Below are 12,128 nucleotides of genomic sequence, written 5' to 3'. Positions count from 1 at the left end.
TGGGTTTCGAGCTAGAGAAGGGGAAGGGTTCCTACTGGAAGGTTTGCCTTGCTCAACAAGGGAAAGAATGTGAGGATGTCTGGATGAATGCAATTCCATAAGCACTCACAAAGCTTGACAGCATCTGGAACAAAGCAGTCCATTTTAGTGGCATCATATGGACAAACGAGATGCTGCCTGAACTGCTGTGCTCTTCCAGCACCACTAATCCAGAATCATATGGACAAACATTCACTCAGTCCACCACTGATAGACAGGGGCAACAGTGTGTACTATGATCACAATGTTCTTCAAAAATTCACAAAGACTCCTTAGACATCACCATCTAAATCAATAACCACATCCATTTAGAAGGACAAGGGCAGCAGATACATAGAGGAATCACCTCCTGCAGGTTCTCCTCCAAGCCATTCACCATCCTGACTTGGAAATATATCATAGAATCCCCAAAATGTGGAAGCAGGCTATTCGGCCCATCAAGTCACACCAAACCTCTGAAGAGCATCCCACCCAGACTCATCACCCTCCACCCTATAGGTGTAAACATGCATTTCCTTTGGCTAATCCACCTAACCTGCACATCCTGGACACAGTGGGCAATTCAGCATAGCAAATCCACTTAACCTGCACATCTTTGAACACACCACCGTTCCTTCACTGTCACTGGGTCAGAATCCTGGAATTCCCTCCCGAAGGACAGTGTGGGTCCACCTACAGTACATGGACTGCAGCAGTTCAAAAGCTCATCAGCTCATCACTATCGGCTTCTCAAGTGCAACTAGGGGCCGGCAATAAATGGTCACCTACAGGCATCGCATGGATTGATTTTGAAATAGGGATCAGCCATGAACAGAGGGTCTCAATCTCAGCCCTGAATTGCTGCCTTGCTATCTCTACTGACAAAAGGTGGAGGAAGAGGACATGGGGTGGGGTAGTGGAGGGTGGAGGGAGTCAGGAGACGATTGGGTGATGGGCATGAGGCCGGCAGGTTATCTTTGCTGACTGATCCGATCCTGGAGGAGTGGACAACCGTGACAGGGGAAAAAGAAGCCGACCGGGGTTTGTTCACTGGCAGCTGGATCCGATTCTGGCTGAACCGAAGGCAACAGCTCGCCCAGAGATTGTTCTGCGGTGGATTTTCGTCAAATAAAAAAGAAAAGAAACTGGGAACTACTTAAATAACCCTTCCCAAAGGCAAACATTAGTTAGCGGGAGACCTTGCCGGTGGAGGAGATCAGAGTGCCAGTTGTAGTGAGTAAAAGGGGGTGTCTATGAGCTGGATGTAGGAGGCAGTATGGACAGTGGTTGCTGCAGCCAACTGGAGTTCTGCCAAGACTCGGTGCTGGCTGGTCTTGTCCAGTTGGATCCCGGGAATCAGAGGGATCTGTTTGTAAACATGTGGAATGGACCTTGCTATATTCCAGGAGATCACCTGTGGGCTGGTGAATGGGTTGACTGAGGCTGGAGTGCGCATGCACCCAGCTCTCCCCCCACCCCCACCCCCCACCTCTCTGTTTTGCCCCCCTTCCTGCAGTAGTCCTTGCTGCTGGGTTGGCTTTCTGTTCCCGCCTGGAGCTGAACGAGAGACACACAGAGAGGGAGAGAGAGACGGAGAAGATCGAGCTGTTGCCTTCTCCTCAGGTAAATCTGCAAACAAAAACAACCCCCCCCCCCCCCCCATCCACCTTTAAATCCTCACTTTCCTTCCCGTCCCGGGGAGAGAGGGGAGTGGGGGGTGGAGATCTGGGCTCTCCCTTGTTCTGGGTGGGTGGGGGTAGGGGAGGGGGGGAAGGATTGGCTCGATCCGGGAGCGGTTGGAGCGAAGCTGCCGCTGTATCCGGGCGGGGAAGCTTTGAGCATCATTTTGCCAAGTGCTCAGTGCCACAGGGAGGGAGGGTGAGAGGAGCAGGTTCTGATCCCGTGCCCCCACAGATAAAGACCAAACCCAGTGTGGCCCCTCTCTATCCTTGCGTAGGGGAGTGGGGTGGGAGATGGGGGGGGGGGGGGGGGGGTAGGGGGTGTCAACATTTGTTGACAAAAACGGGGTTGGGGTGGGCAGTTGCCTGTGTTAGTTGTGTACGGTTTAGTCTGTGCTGTGTTTGTTGGGCTCACCATTTTAAGCGCGCAGTCTTGCTCTGCGCGGCCATTCTCCCCCTCCCAGTACTGTTCAAACCCAGGGCTGGCTCCATTCTTGTTATCCCCATTGTGAGATAGTTCAGGGAAGCGCTAAGGTGTGGGTCACCAAACCCACAGACACACAGACAGACACAGACAGACACACTGAGGGATGGTGACAGAGTGAATGACAGGTGAGGGTGAAGAGGACAATTCAAGGTCATCTTTGCAGCACCTTGAGCCCGGGCTGACTGGCAGTGTCGCCGGGGTTGGGTTTATTTGCGATGACCGTGTCCGACTGGAGCACTGAAGATGTCAGTGTGCTCGCCAGTCCCGCTGCTTCCTCCTCAGGCTGCACATTTAAAGGTGGATTTGTTTAAAGATGAGATTTGAAATGCATGGCACTCGGTGTAAATAAAAATCTCAACTGGTACTAATTTTCAACAGTGTTGTAGCTAGTTCTTTAACCGCCTCTTTATAAAAAATGGGGTTGACCGACTGCTTTCCCGCTACAGTACCTTTTCCGCGCTCACTTCGGAAGGATCCCAAAAGCGAGCAGAGAGAAATTTCTCATGTTTTTTTTGAGGGGGGAAGCAGCTCTCTGTACATATGAATGTGCTACTGACATATCGGATGAAAATAATCAGTGCTTCGGAAATACGTTGTTGTTTTAAGATTGTTTCCCGAGTGATTGCTTTCCATTCCGCTCCATTGACTGCGTGGTGTCATCTTCTCTCTCGCCCACTTTTATTGATGTGCTGGCCACTGCCGCTTCGAGCTGCAGCCAAGAGATCTACAATCCCCCCCCCCCCCCGCCCCCGCACACACACACACACACACACACACACGTTCTTGCCCGCTTTGACATCCACCCCCTGTTAGAGAGAGAGAGAGGTGAGGAAGGCTGGGGAAAGCTGATGTGTGACCCTTGGTCCTTTATTTCCCTGCATCAACCAGAATGCAAGCTCACACCGGGTCCCGGTAGAAAAACAGAAAATGATGGAAGACTTGGGAACTGTGGAGACAGGTTGGTGGGGAGCTGATCTGGTGACTTATTATCTCTCTCTCTCCACAGATGCTGCCCGACCCGCTCAGTCCGTTCAGCTTTTACATTTTATTTTTGCCATACTGCAACATTTATTTTAACTCTGTGGTCCCAGTTCAAGCATTCGAGAATGCACATGAGAATGTACCCTCCCCTGACAGCGAACCACCCTCCTCTGTGCCATGAATATGGAAGCACACCTTCTATAAGACCTAGGGCGTTAGTTATTTACTTAGTAAAGTGATAGTTCACGCCTTCAGATACAACTCTGTAAGTGTTTTAAAAGACTGAATTGAAGCTGCAATCGTTGAAATGTTCTGTATTCATTTAATTTCGCGAAATATCTATCGTATTATCGATTAATCACCACCCTTTGATCAAACTGGCAGCTTGACCTTCCTCAATACTTTTAATCATACTCATGAATCGGAGATGCCAGTGTTGGACTGGGGTGTACAAAGTTAAAAATCACACACCACCAGGTTATAGTCCAACAGGTTTAATTGGAAGCACTAGCTTTCGGAGCGACGCTCCTTCATCAGGTGACAATCACCTGGTGGTGTGTGATTTTTAACTTTAATCATACTCAGTTACACCAAGAAAAGGACTATGTACAGGATAAGAAAAAAATCACTAAAAAATACTCCCACTGATGTGGGACATTCTTCAGCGATCAGACATCAAAACCGATGCGAGTTAAACTGGGGAACCAAGATGTAACGATGCATACAGTGAAGGAGCCGAGAGCTGTGTCAGAGCAGACATGTCCCGTGACAGGCAACACCATCAAAATCTCCTCTAAACGATTCCACCGGGAATACTCTGACACTGCCTGGTAACACTGGTCCCTGCAACAAGCAGCTCCCTGTTTGTAAAAGGGCAAGAAGACATTTCTCAGAATGAATTTCCATTCACTTTTAGAGATTAAAAAAAATTAGATGCCTAGTTAATTTTTTCCAGTGTCTCTGTTACCTGAGTGAGACACTGTCCAAATATTACTTGGCAGCCTGAACATAGTCAGAGGTCGTTCTGCGATGTTGAGAGGTCCCTCCTGTGTTAACTGGCGGAAATAAAACTCTTAAGGACAGACCCCACCTACAGAGCGGAATTCATCCTTATGGGGTTCCCCCTTACATATCTCATGGGATTTAATAACAGCAATGATACAGCTCATCCCGGGTAGTTATGAACTGGTTTTGAACTAATCAGTCTCTGCAAGTTAATCTTGCAATATGTTTCAAAAACCTCTTATACATATACGTTCATACTTGGAAGAGAACGGAATTGGTCACTGTTTTAAATCTTAAATTGAATTTCAATTGAAAAAAAGGGTTACACCTTGGATTTCTGTTGACACAAGTTAATGAAGACGATAGAAATGATGAGGTTTGAAGACCCGTGAATGACACTCCCGTAAATCTTCCACGTCACATTTTGTCCAGTTTCTAATTTTCTGATTTAACAGTAACTGGATGTATGTAAGTGAATTATTGACTTTACAAAACAAAAAGCTAAAAAATACATTTCAATACCATACATATTTGCAAGCATTCACCTCTAATTCTTAGGAAACAGTTGGCTTCATTTTTTAGGTAGGAGAGATCACCCTGTGAGTACTGGAATATACACAGTGAATGTTGAACCCACCTATTTCTTCACTGTTTGGAGCAGTATTTTACTGCCATTGGGGATTGGCTATCTTAAGCCCGTCAGAAGAAATTTACTTTTAAAGTTTTCTGAATCATGACTTTCTGTTATAGACTGACAGTAAGTGGTCTGATACATACAGTGAGTTAATGATGGCTTCTTTTGCAGGTTTGTTAGCAATGGAAATAACATCCATATTTCCTCTCACAGATGTAGGAGAGTAAGCAAAGTTTTTTGCTCCCAGAGCTCTGGCCAAACAATTCCTAAAGATTTGCAGCTGCCAGGCTTTTAATTTCGACAAGTTTTGATGACTAAGTAAACTTCATGATAAAAGACATTATTCATGTCCAACAGAGTGAATGAGGAAAACTCAATTGTTTCCGTAGTGGTCAGACTCTGCCAAATCCTTTGTTTCAAAAGCTATTAAAAAGTATATTCTGATGGAAAGATCGAGAGATGCGTCCAATATTATTTGCATTTGACTAAAGCTTAAGATGGTATCTCATCCCACGGAGTCCTCGTTACGTGACCTCTACTGCCTTCCTAATCCAGTATTTCAGAGTTCCCTATGGGCCCTCATCCCACGTAGGTGACTTCTACTGCTTTCTGAAGGTGCACAAAGCCAACACACCAGGGCGTCCCATCGTATCAGGCAGTGGGACTTATGTGAGAACCTCTCTGGCTATGTCGAACGCTTCTTAAAACCCATTGTACAGGGGGTCCCCAGCTTCTGTCACAACACTACAGATTTCTTACAGAGACGCAGCTCCAGTGGACCAGTCAAACTGGGAACATTCCTTGTCACAATAGACATTTCAGCACCCTACACCAACATTCCCCACGATGATGGCATCATGGCAACAGTCTTAGTGTTCAAACCAACAATTGCCAATCTCCAAGCACCAGCCTGCAACTTATCCTCTTTATCCTCGACCAGGTTTTCACCTTTGACAACCAGTTCTTCATCCAGACACACGGGAACAGCCATGGGGACCAAATTTGCACCCCATTATGCCAACATTTGCATGCTTAGGTTTGAAAAAGACTTCTTCTCTAGGCAGGACCTCCAACTAACACTATACACCAGTAGATTAATGAAAGTTTCTTCCTGTGGATCCATGATCAGGAGTCACTCAACATGGACTACTCTTTAGCATCTGTCTCATTCTTAGACACATGCATTTCCATCAAGGATGGGCACCTCAGCACCTCTCTCTACCACAAACCCATGGATAACCTCATGATGCTACACTTCTCCAGCTTCAGATTAACACAGCCATCTCCTACAGGCAAGTCCTCCAAAAAAACAGGATCTGTTCAGATGAGGAGGAACGTGACGGGCACTTGAAAGTACTCAACGATGCCCTCATAAGAACGGGATATGATGCTTAACTCATCGATCGCCAGTTCCAACGTGCTGCAGCAAGGAACCATAATGACCTCCTCAGGAGACAGACACGAGCTGCAATCAACAGGACACCCTTTATTGTCCAATACTTCCCAGGAGCTGAAAAACTAGGCATGTTCTTCGCAGCCTGCAACACATTATTGATGAAGATGACTACCTTACCAAGACCTTCCCCATGCCTCCACTTCTTATGTTTAAACAACCACCAAATCTCAAACAGATCATTGCTCGCAGTAAACTGCCCAGCTTTCACGACAACACCATACAATCCTGTCATGGCAAGATGCGTCGGAGTGTTGACACGGATACCACCATTACACTTGGGGGCACCACCCACCACATATGCTGCAGGTACTCGCGTGACTCGACCAACATTGTCTACCTCATATGCTGCAGGGAAGGATGCCCCGAGGCATGGTACATTGGCGAAACCGAGTAGAGGCTACAGCAACGGATGAATAGGCACCGCACAACAATCACCAGCCAGGAGTGTTCCCTCCCAGTCGGGGAACACTTCAGTGGTCTGGGACATTTGACTTCAGACCTTCGGGTGACCATCCTCCAAGGCGGACTTCGGGACAGGCAACAACACAAAGTGGCCGAGCAGAGGCTGATAGCTAAGTTCGGTACCCATGGGGATGGCCTCAACCAGGACCTTGGGTTCATGTCACACTATAGGTGACCCCATTGCACTAAACACACACACATACACACACACACATGCATGCAACACGCAAGTTTGTGAGGTGAATTTGTACTTGCAGAATTACATTTTATTTTGCTCAAAAACTGCATGAATCCTGTAAGATTCTGTAAATTCCTTTTTCAGAAATAGTATCAGTCTGAACATTGGGACACAGACTTTAACCTCAAACCTTCAATGCCTTATCTGAGCTGACATGGCACCTATTGTTAAAATTCACTTGAGAATGTAATTTTTAAAAATGTTCTGGGATTTACATATGAAAGAACTGTAACCAACATGATCATTCTAAAAGATGGGAGACTTAACAAACAATCCAGGTCTTTTTCAATATATCAGTTCGGTTACATCACACTGTAAACTTTTGCTTTAAATTCTGTGTCTTACGATCTTATATTCCACAACTACCTGATGAAGGAGCAGCGCTCCGAAAGCTAGTGTTCCAAATAAACCTGTTGGACTATAACCTGGTGTGTGATTTTTCAACATGGTATTACAAGAATGAGCCAAAGGAGAAAAGAACAACGTTAAAACAAATCTGAAAACGTGACAACTTCTGCATTATCCACTGAGAACAGGAGTTTTCATATTTAGAGACTCCAACTCATATTGACACATTCTTTGCACCCCAATAATAGCATACTGCCTGTGCAAATATTGAAGGCAACAGGTCCAACGGAGTCCTCTGCACAGCCAGTATAGTAGACAGAACAGAAAATGATTGCAACATGTTGCCTTGAACTTTTAAAAATTTCATTTCAAGTTTCCATTGTAACTTTTTACTTTACAGGAGCCTCGACCCTGGCCCTTGGCATGGCAGCTAAATTGTAACTGAGATCATTCTTGGTGGACAGCTTTCTTCAAGGTCAGGGGAGAGTGTCCTTGTTTTGCCGGTAACTGTAAAATCTGTGTTTGTTCATTACCCCATCGATGCTTAATGATTTTAACATGGGCTTCCCACCAAAATAACTAAGTGATCCACTGTTTTATTGACAAAATATCAAATAATGTTATTAATATTTCTATAATCCATCTAATGGATGATACCAAGTTATACCCATCAGATACATTCTCCAGAACTCTGTTCCAGCAGAAGGAATACTTAACCATGCCCCTTGGAGCTTTTGGTTCAATAACAGTTAGTTATCCAACAGTTATCCCTGTTCTTTCAGGCTAATCTTGCATGCAAGGTAGAAGAGTCATTACAAAAGATAAATATTTCACTTCCCTGGGAGACGGTAATTACTTATTCTAGTACTGATAGCTGGTGGAACTCTCTTCTAGAAAGAAAAGTGGAGGATAGGAATGACAGGTGACTCGGCGGTTGCAAAGGAGCTACTGTGGTTGTGTGAGAATGGTGCAAGATAGACAAGTGTGACATACAGATCTCCTGGTAGGAATAGTTCTAAGTAACAGCAGGATGGATCATTGACATGCGTTCTAGTTGTATAGCTGACTTTTCTGCCTAACCATTAGATGTAGCATCTGACTGATCGTAATATCTTGAGTAGTTGTTATAAAAGCTAGCACTGAAAGTGTGTCAGGGGTAAAGTCCAGTTATTTATTATTATGTCCATCAGTGATATATCAACTTGACTCTTTGTCACCTCATTCTTTTGCTTGTTTTCTATTCTGAGTGATTAAAATAATTATACAGAATTAGCGACCCAGAGATTAGGTAAACTTCATGTAATTTCCACCTTACCTCGGTTCCAACCTTCCAGCTCAGCAATATCCTCATGACCTGTACTACCTGCCAATCTCCCTTCCCACCTATCCCCCCCATCCCCACCCCCATTCACCTATTGAACTCTTTGCTACCATCTCCCCAGCCCCACATACCCCCCCTCCCCCCCACCCCCGCCACCATCTCTCCACCCTGGAGGCTTCTTGCCTCTATTCCCGATGAAGGGCTTTTGCCCGAAACATCGATTTTCCTGCTCCTCAGATGCTGCCTGAACTGCTGTGCTTTTCCAGCACCACTCTGATCTAAGCTTCGTGTAACAGTCTATAGTTGAAGGAATTGCTGTCTTAATACAGTCATGGAGAGAATATAGCTTGAATTAGTGCTTAATAACCAGTGACTTGCTAATATACGTGTCAGTTGGTGGGTGCGCAACACTGCTGGTAATTATAAATTGCAAATGCTGTTCAACTGGCACAGTAATGAGAAACAACATAAAGTTTTAACTTTTCTGTGAAATTTGCTGCAGGGAAGAGACTCTGCTCCAGAAAAATGGCATCTTCACCTATTAAACCAACATACCCCTCAAAGAAGAGAGTTAAAATCCACCCAAACACAGTGACTGTGAAATATACAGCACATTACCCACAGCCTGAAGAAGAGGGCTATGAAGACACATACCTAGATAGTGAAAATTATATCGAAGATAACCCAAAGAAAAAACTCCTAGGTGATACTAAAAAACAAGGAAGAACATACTTTGGGACAATCGATGTCCATCAGAGTTCGTCAGAAGAAGAGAAAGATAAAGGGACAGGACAACAGACAGAAAGTGTGGTCTCTGAGCCAAGAATAACCTGGGTAGCTTTGTTTGGAGCTGCCTTGGCACATGGTTGTGTTGCTTTAATTACTCGTCTTGCTGCTGATCGGTCCAAAGTGCCATCGCTGGAACTTCTCTTCATTCGTTCAGTGCTGCAGATTTTTGCTGTTGTGGTTGTCTGCTATGGCAATGAGCATCCTCTTGGACCCAAAGGATATAGAATGGGTCTGTTTCTCTATGGAGTATGCAATGTCATTTCCATCACCTGCGCCTACACCTCCTTTGCAATTGTGCCCCCAAGCAATGGAACCATTATGTGGAGAGCCACTACCACAGTGTTCAGTGCCATTCTGGCCTTTCTACTCGTAGATGAATGCTTGGACTACACTGACATTGTCACTGTGGTCTGCAGTGTCTTTGGCCTTTGCCTAGTAATGATCCCCAATATTGTTGATGAAGATAATTCGTTCGTTGGCCTTTGGAAGGAAGCCTTTGGCTATACCATGACAGTAATGGCTGGGTTAACCACAGCTCTGGCCATGATCATTTACAGAGCTATCAAAGAAAAAGTTAGCATGTGGACTGCTCTTTTCACCTTTGGATGGACAGGTACAGTTTGGGGTGCATCCACAATGTTTATCTTACAAGAGCCTATTATACCATTGGATGGAGAAACCTGGGGGTATTTATTAGGGATCTGTATCTGTTCTACTGTGGCTTTCTTAGGTGTATATTATGCATTAAATCGATTCCACCCAGCATTAGTTAGCACAGTCCAACACTTAGAGATCGTAGTGGCTATGATACTCCAGTTACTTGTCCTCCGCATGTTTCCAAGCATATACGACCTTATTGGTGGATCAATCATCATTTTTAGTGTCTTCGCACTGACTGCTTACAAGCTTTACTGGGTCAACCGTCATGGCAGACAGGATTACCTGGAGATAACAAATTCCCCCATCAAATGAATGTTAATAATGTCTTAAATAAGTAGAAGATTAAATGTCAGCAGGCAACTCTATAAATGTCAACTGTGCAACATTCTTTTGTATTGTGGTGTTGAAAGATGGTCAGTTGCTGTTATTTTTCTGAATGTTTTGTGGAATAAAATGTGCAGCAGACAATTCTGAAGTGTCTGTATTCATTAGTGAAAAATAATCCAATGTATGTGCAAGGCTGATAGGATGATGATTGAAGTAATGTGTTATCCTTGCCTGGTACTGTGAAAGTTTTGCTTGGTGATTTGAAATGTTGACACAACATTGTGTGGTTAATTTTATTTTAGTACTTTAATATCGAGGTTTGGTGAAAGAGTAGCATTAGCTGAAAGCACGAAACACAACATTTCACATATTGTGTCTATTACAACCAGCCAAAGTAGCTTTCTTTCTAAATAATTTACTGATTTACTATCCTGATACATTCATGGATTAAACATCTGTTTCATAATAATACCAGATTACTGAGAAATCTATTTCCTCATATCATTTGCTTATTTAATTTGGAATTAATATACTTATACAACATGCTTAGATCACAAATTTTCTTAACACAACAGTTATACTGCCACTTCTGCATGCATGGATACTTAGATAAGCTCTGCAAATAGAAGAGAGATTGGAACCATGATCTAGCTCCTCAACATTATATCAGAAAGAGTGTACACCTTGTTTGCTTTGTTCAGACTGCGACATAAATCCAGAATCACAGCATCTCTCAATCTGATAGTCCTATCAGATCTATGTGGACATAGTTCGTCATTAATTTTTTTTTGCCAGATTTCAGGATTTTTATTGTCCATTCCATTCCTCATTTCAGAGGTTTGCAGTGTGCATGAGCACATGTAAATCTGTGTGTGCATCATCATACCAACATCAATGGTTCATGAATATCAAATGGCATGAATGGCTTACAGGGAACAAAGAAAAGTTGCACATGTGAATAGCAAAATCCTAACCGATATGACTTTAGAAGCCAAGAACAGGTGTGCAGAACATGATGTGGAACAATGGTTCAGGGTGGCACAACAGCATCTGAGCTAGAAATTGTCAAGTTGCGCTCTAGAGGCTTGCTATATAACCTGGGCTATCACTGTTAGTGCATTACTGAGGTGTTGTTGCATTGACAGTGGCACCGTCTTTTAGATGAGATGGTAGGTTGAGGCACACTGTGCCCAATCAAGTGGAAGTAAAAGATGATGCATGTTAGTCTTTGAATAAGAGCAGGAGAATTCTGCCAGTGTCCAGGCCAGTATTTATCTCTCAAGCAACATAAAAATTAGTGTGAAAGGAATGGAGGAAGCATAATTCTTGAGATGCATGCAGGAGGACATTTTTAGCTAGCATAGAGGAAGTCCAAGAAGGAAGGGTGCAATTCTGGACTTAGTTTTCAACTATGACGCTGGGTGGTGGAAGGAGTGGCAATGAGAGAGCATTTTGGTGATGGTAATTCAGCTTTGCCACAACTGTGGAAAATTGACAAAAATAGAACAGGAATTAAGAGTTTTGAATTGGGGCAAGAACAATATTACTGAACTGAGGTGTGATTAAGCAAAAGTGTTCTTGCATCAGCAACTCCAATATCAATCAGTAGCAGAGCAGTAGGAAACATGCAAAGGAAATTCAAACAGTTGAAAGTAAACCTGTTCCGTCAAAGAAAGAGGGTGGGATGGTCAAACTAGACAGCCATCTCCCCACCCTGGGTGTC

The 12,128-nt window shown here is 44.1% G+C and overlaps 1 protein-coding gene across 5 annotated transcripts; it reads left to right on the top strand.

The window, feature by feature from the left end:
* Positions 1 to 1,033: 1,033 nt before the first annotated feature.
* LOC140479060 (solute carrier family 35 member G2-like) lies at positions 1,034 to 10,546 on the top strand. Of its 5 annotated transcripts, XM_072572878.1 has the most exons (4): positions 1,529 to 1,641; positions 3,191 to 3,430; positions 7,709 to 7,783; positions 9,132 to 10,546. In XM_072572878.1, exon 4 carries the CDS (start codon positions 9,155 to 9,157, stop codon positions 10,388 to 10,390), a length of 1,236 nt encoding a protein of 411 aa, XP_072428979.1. In that variant the 5' UTR covers positions 1,529 to 1,641; positions 3,191 to 3,430; positions 7,709 to 7,783; positions 9,132 to 9,154; the 3' UTR covers positions 10,391 to 10,546. The 5 variants fall into 5 exon arrangements, with proteins under 5 accessions (XP_072428977.1, XP_072428979.1, XP_072428978.1 ...); XM_072572877.1 differs by lacking the exon at positions 3,191 to 3,430 and having other exon boundaries at positions 1,539 to 1,641; XM_072572880.1 differs by lacking the exon at positions 3,191 to 3,430 and having other exon boundaries at positions 1,539 to 1,641; positions 7,709 to 7,811.
* The last annotated feature ends 1,582 nt before the right edge of the window (positions 10,547 to 12,128 follow it).

Source organism: Chiloscyllium punctatum, chromosome 6 (genome assembly GCF_047496795.1).
Source record: "Chiloscyllium punctatum isolate Juve2018m chromosome 6, sChiPun1.3, whole genome shotgun sequence".
Classification (NCBI taxonomy): Eukaryota; Metazoa; Chordata; class Chondrichthyes; order Orectolobiformes; family Hemiscylliidae; genus Chiloscyllium; species Chiloscyllium punctatum.
Note: the sequence above shows the minus strand (reverse complement) of the source record. Positions and strands in the feature narration are given on the sequence as shown.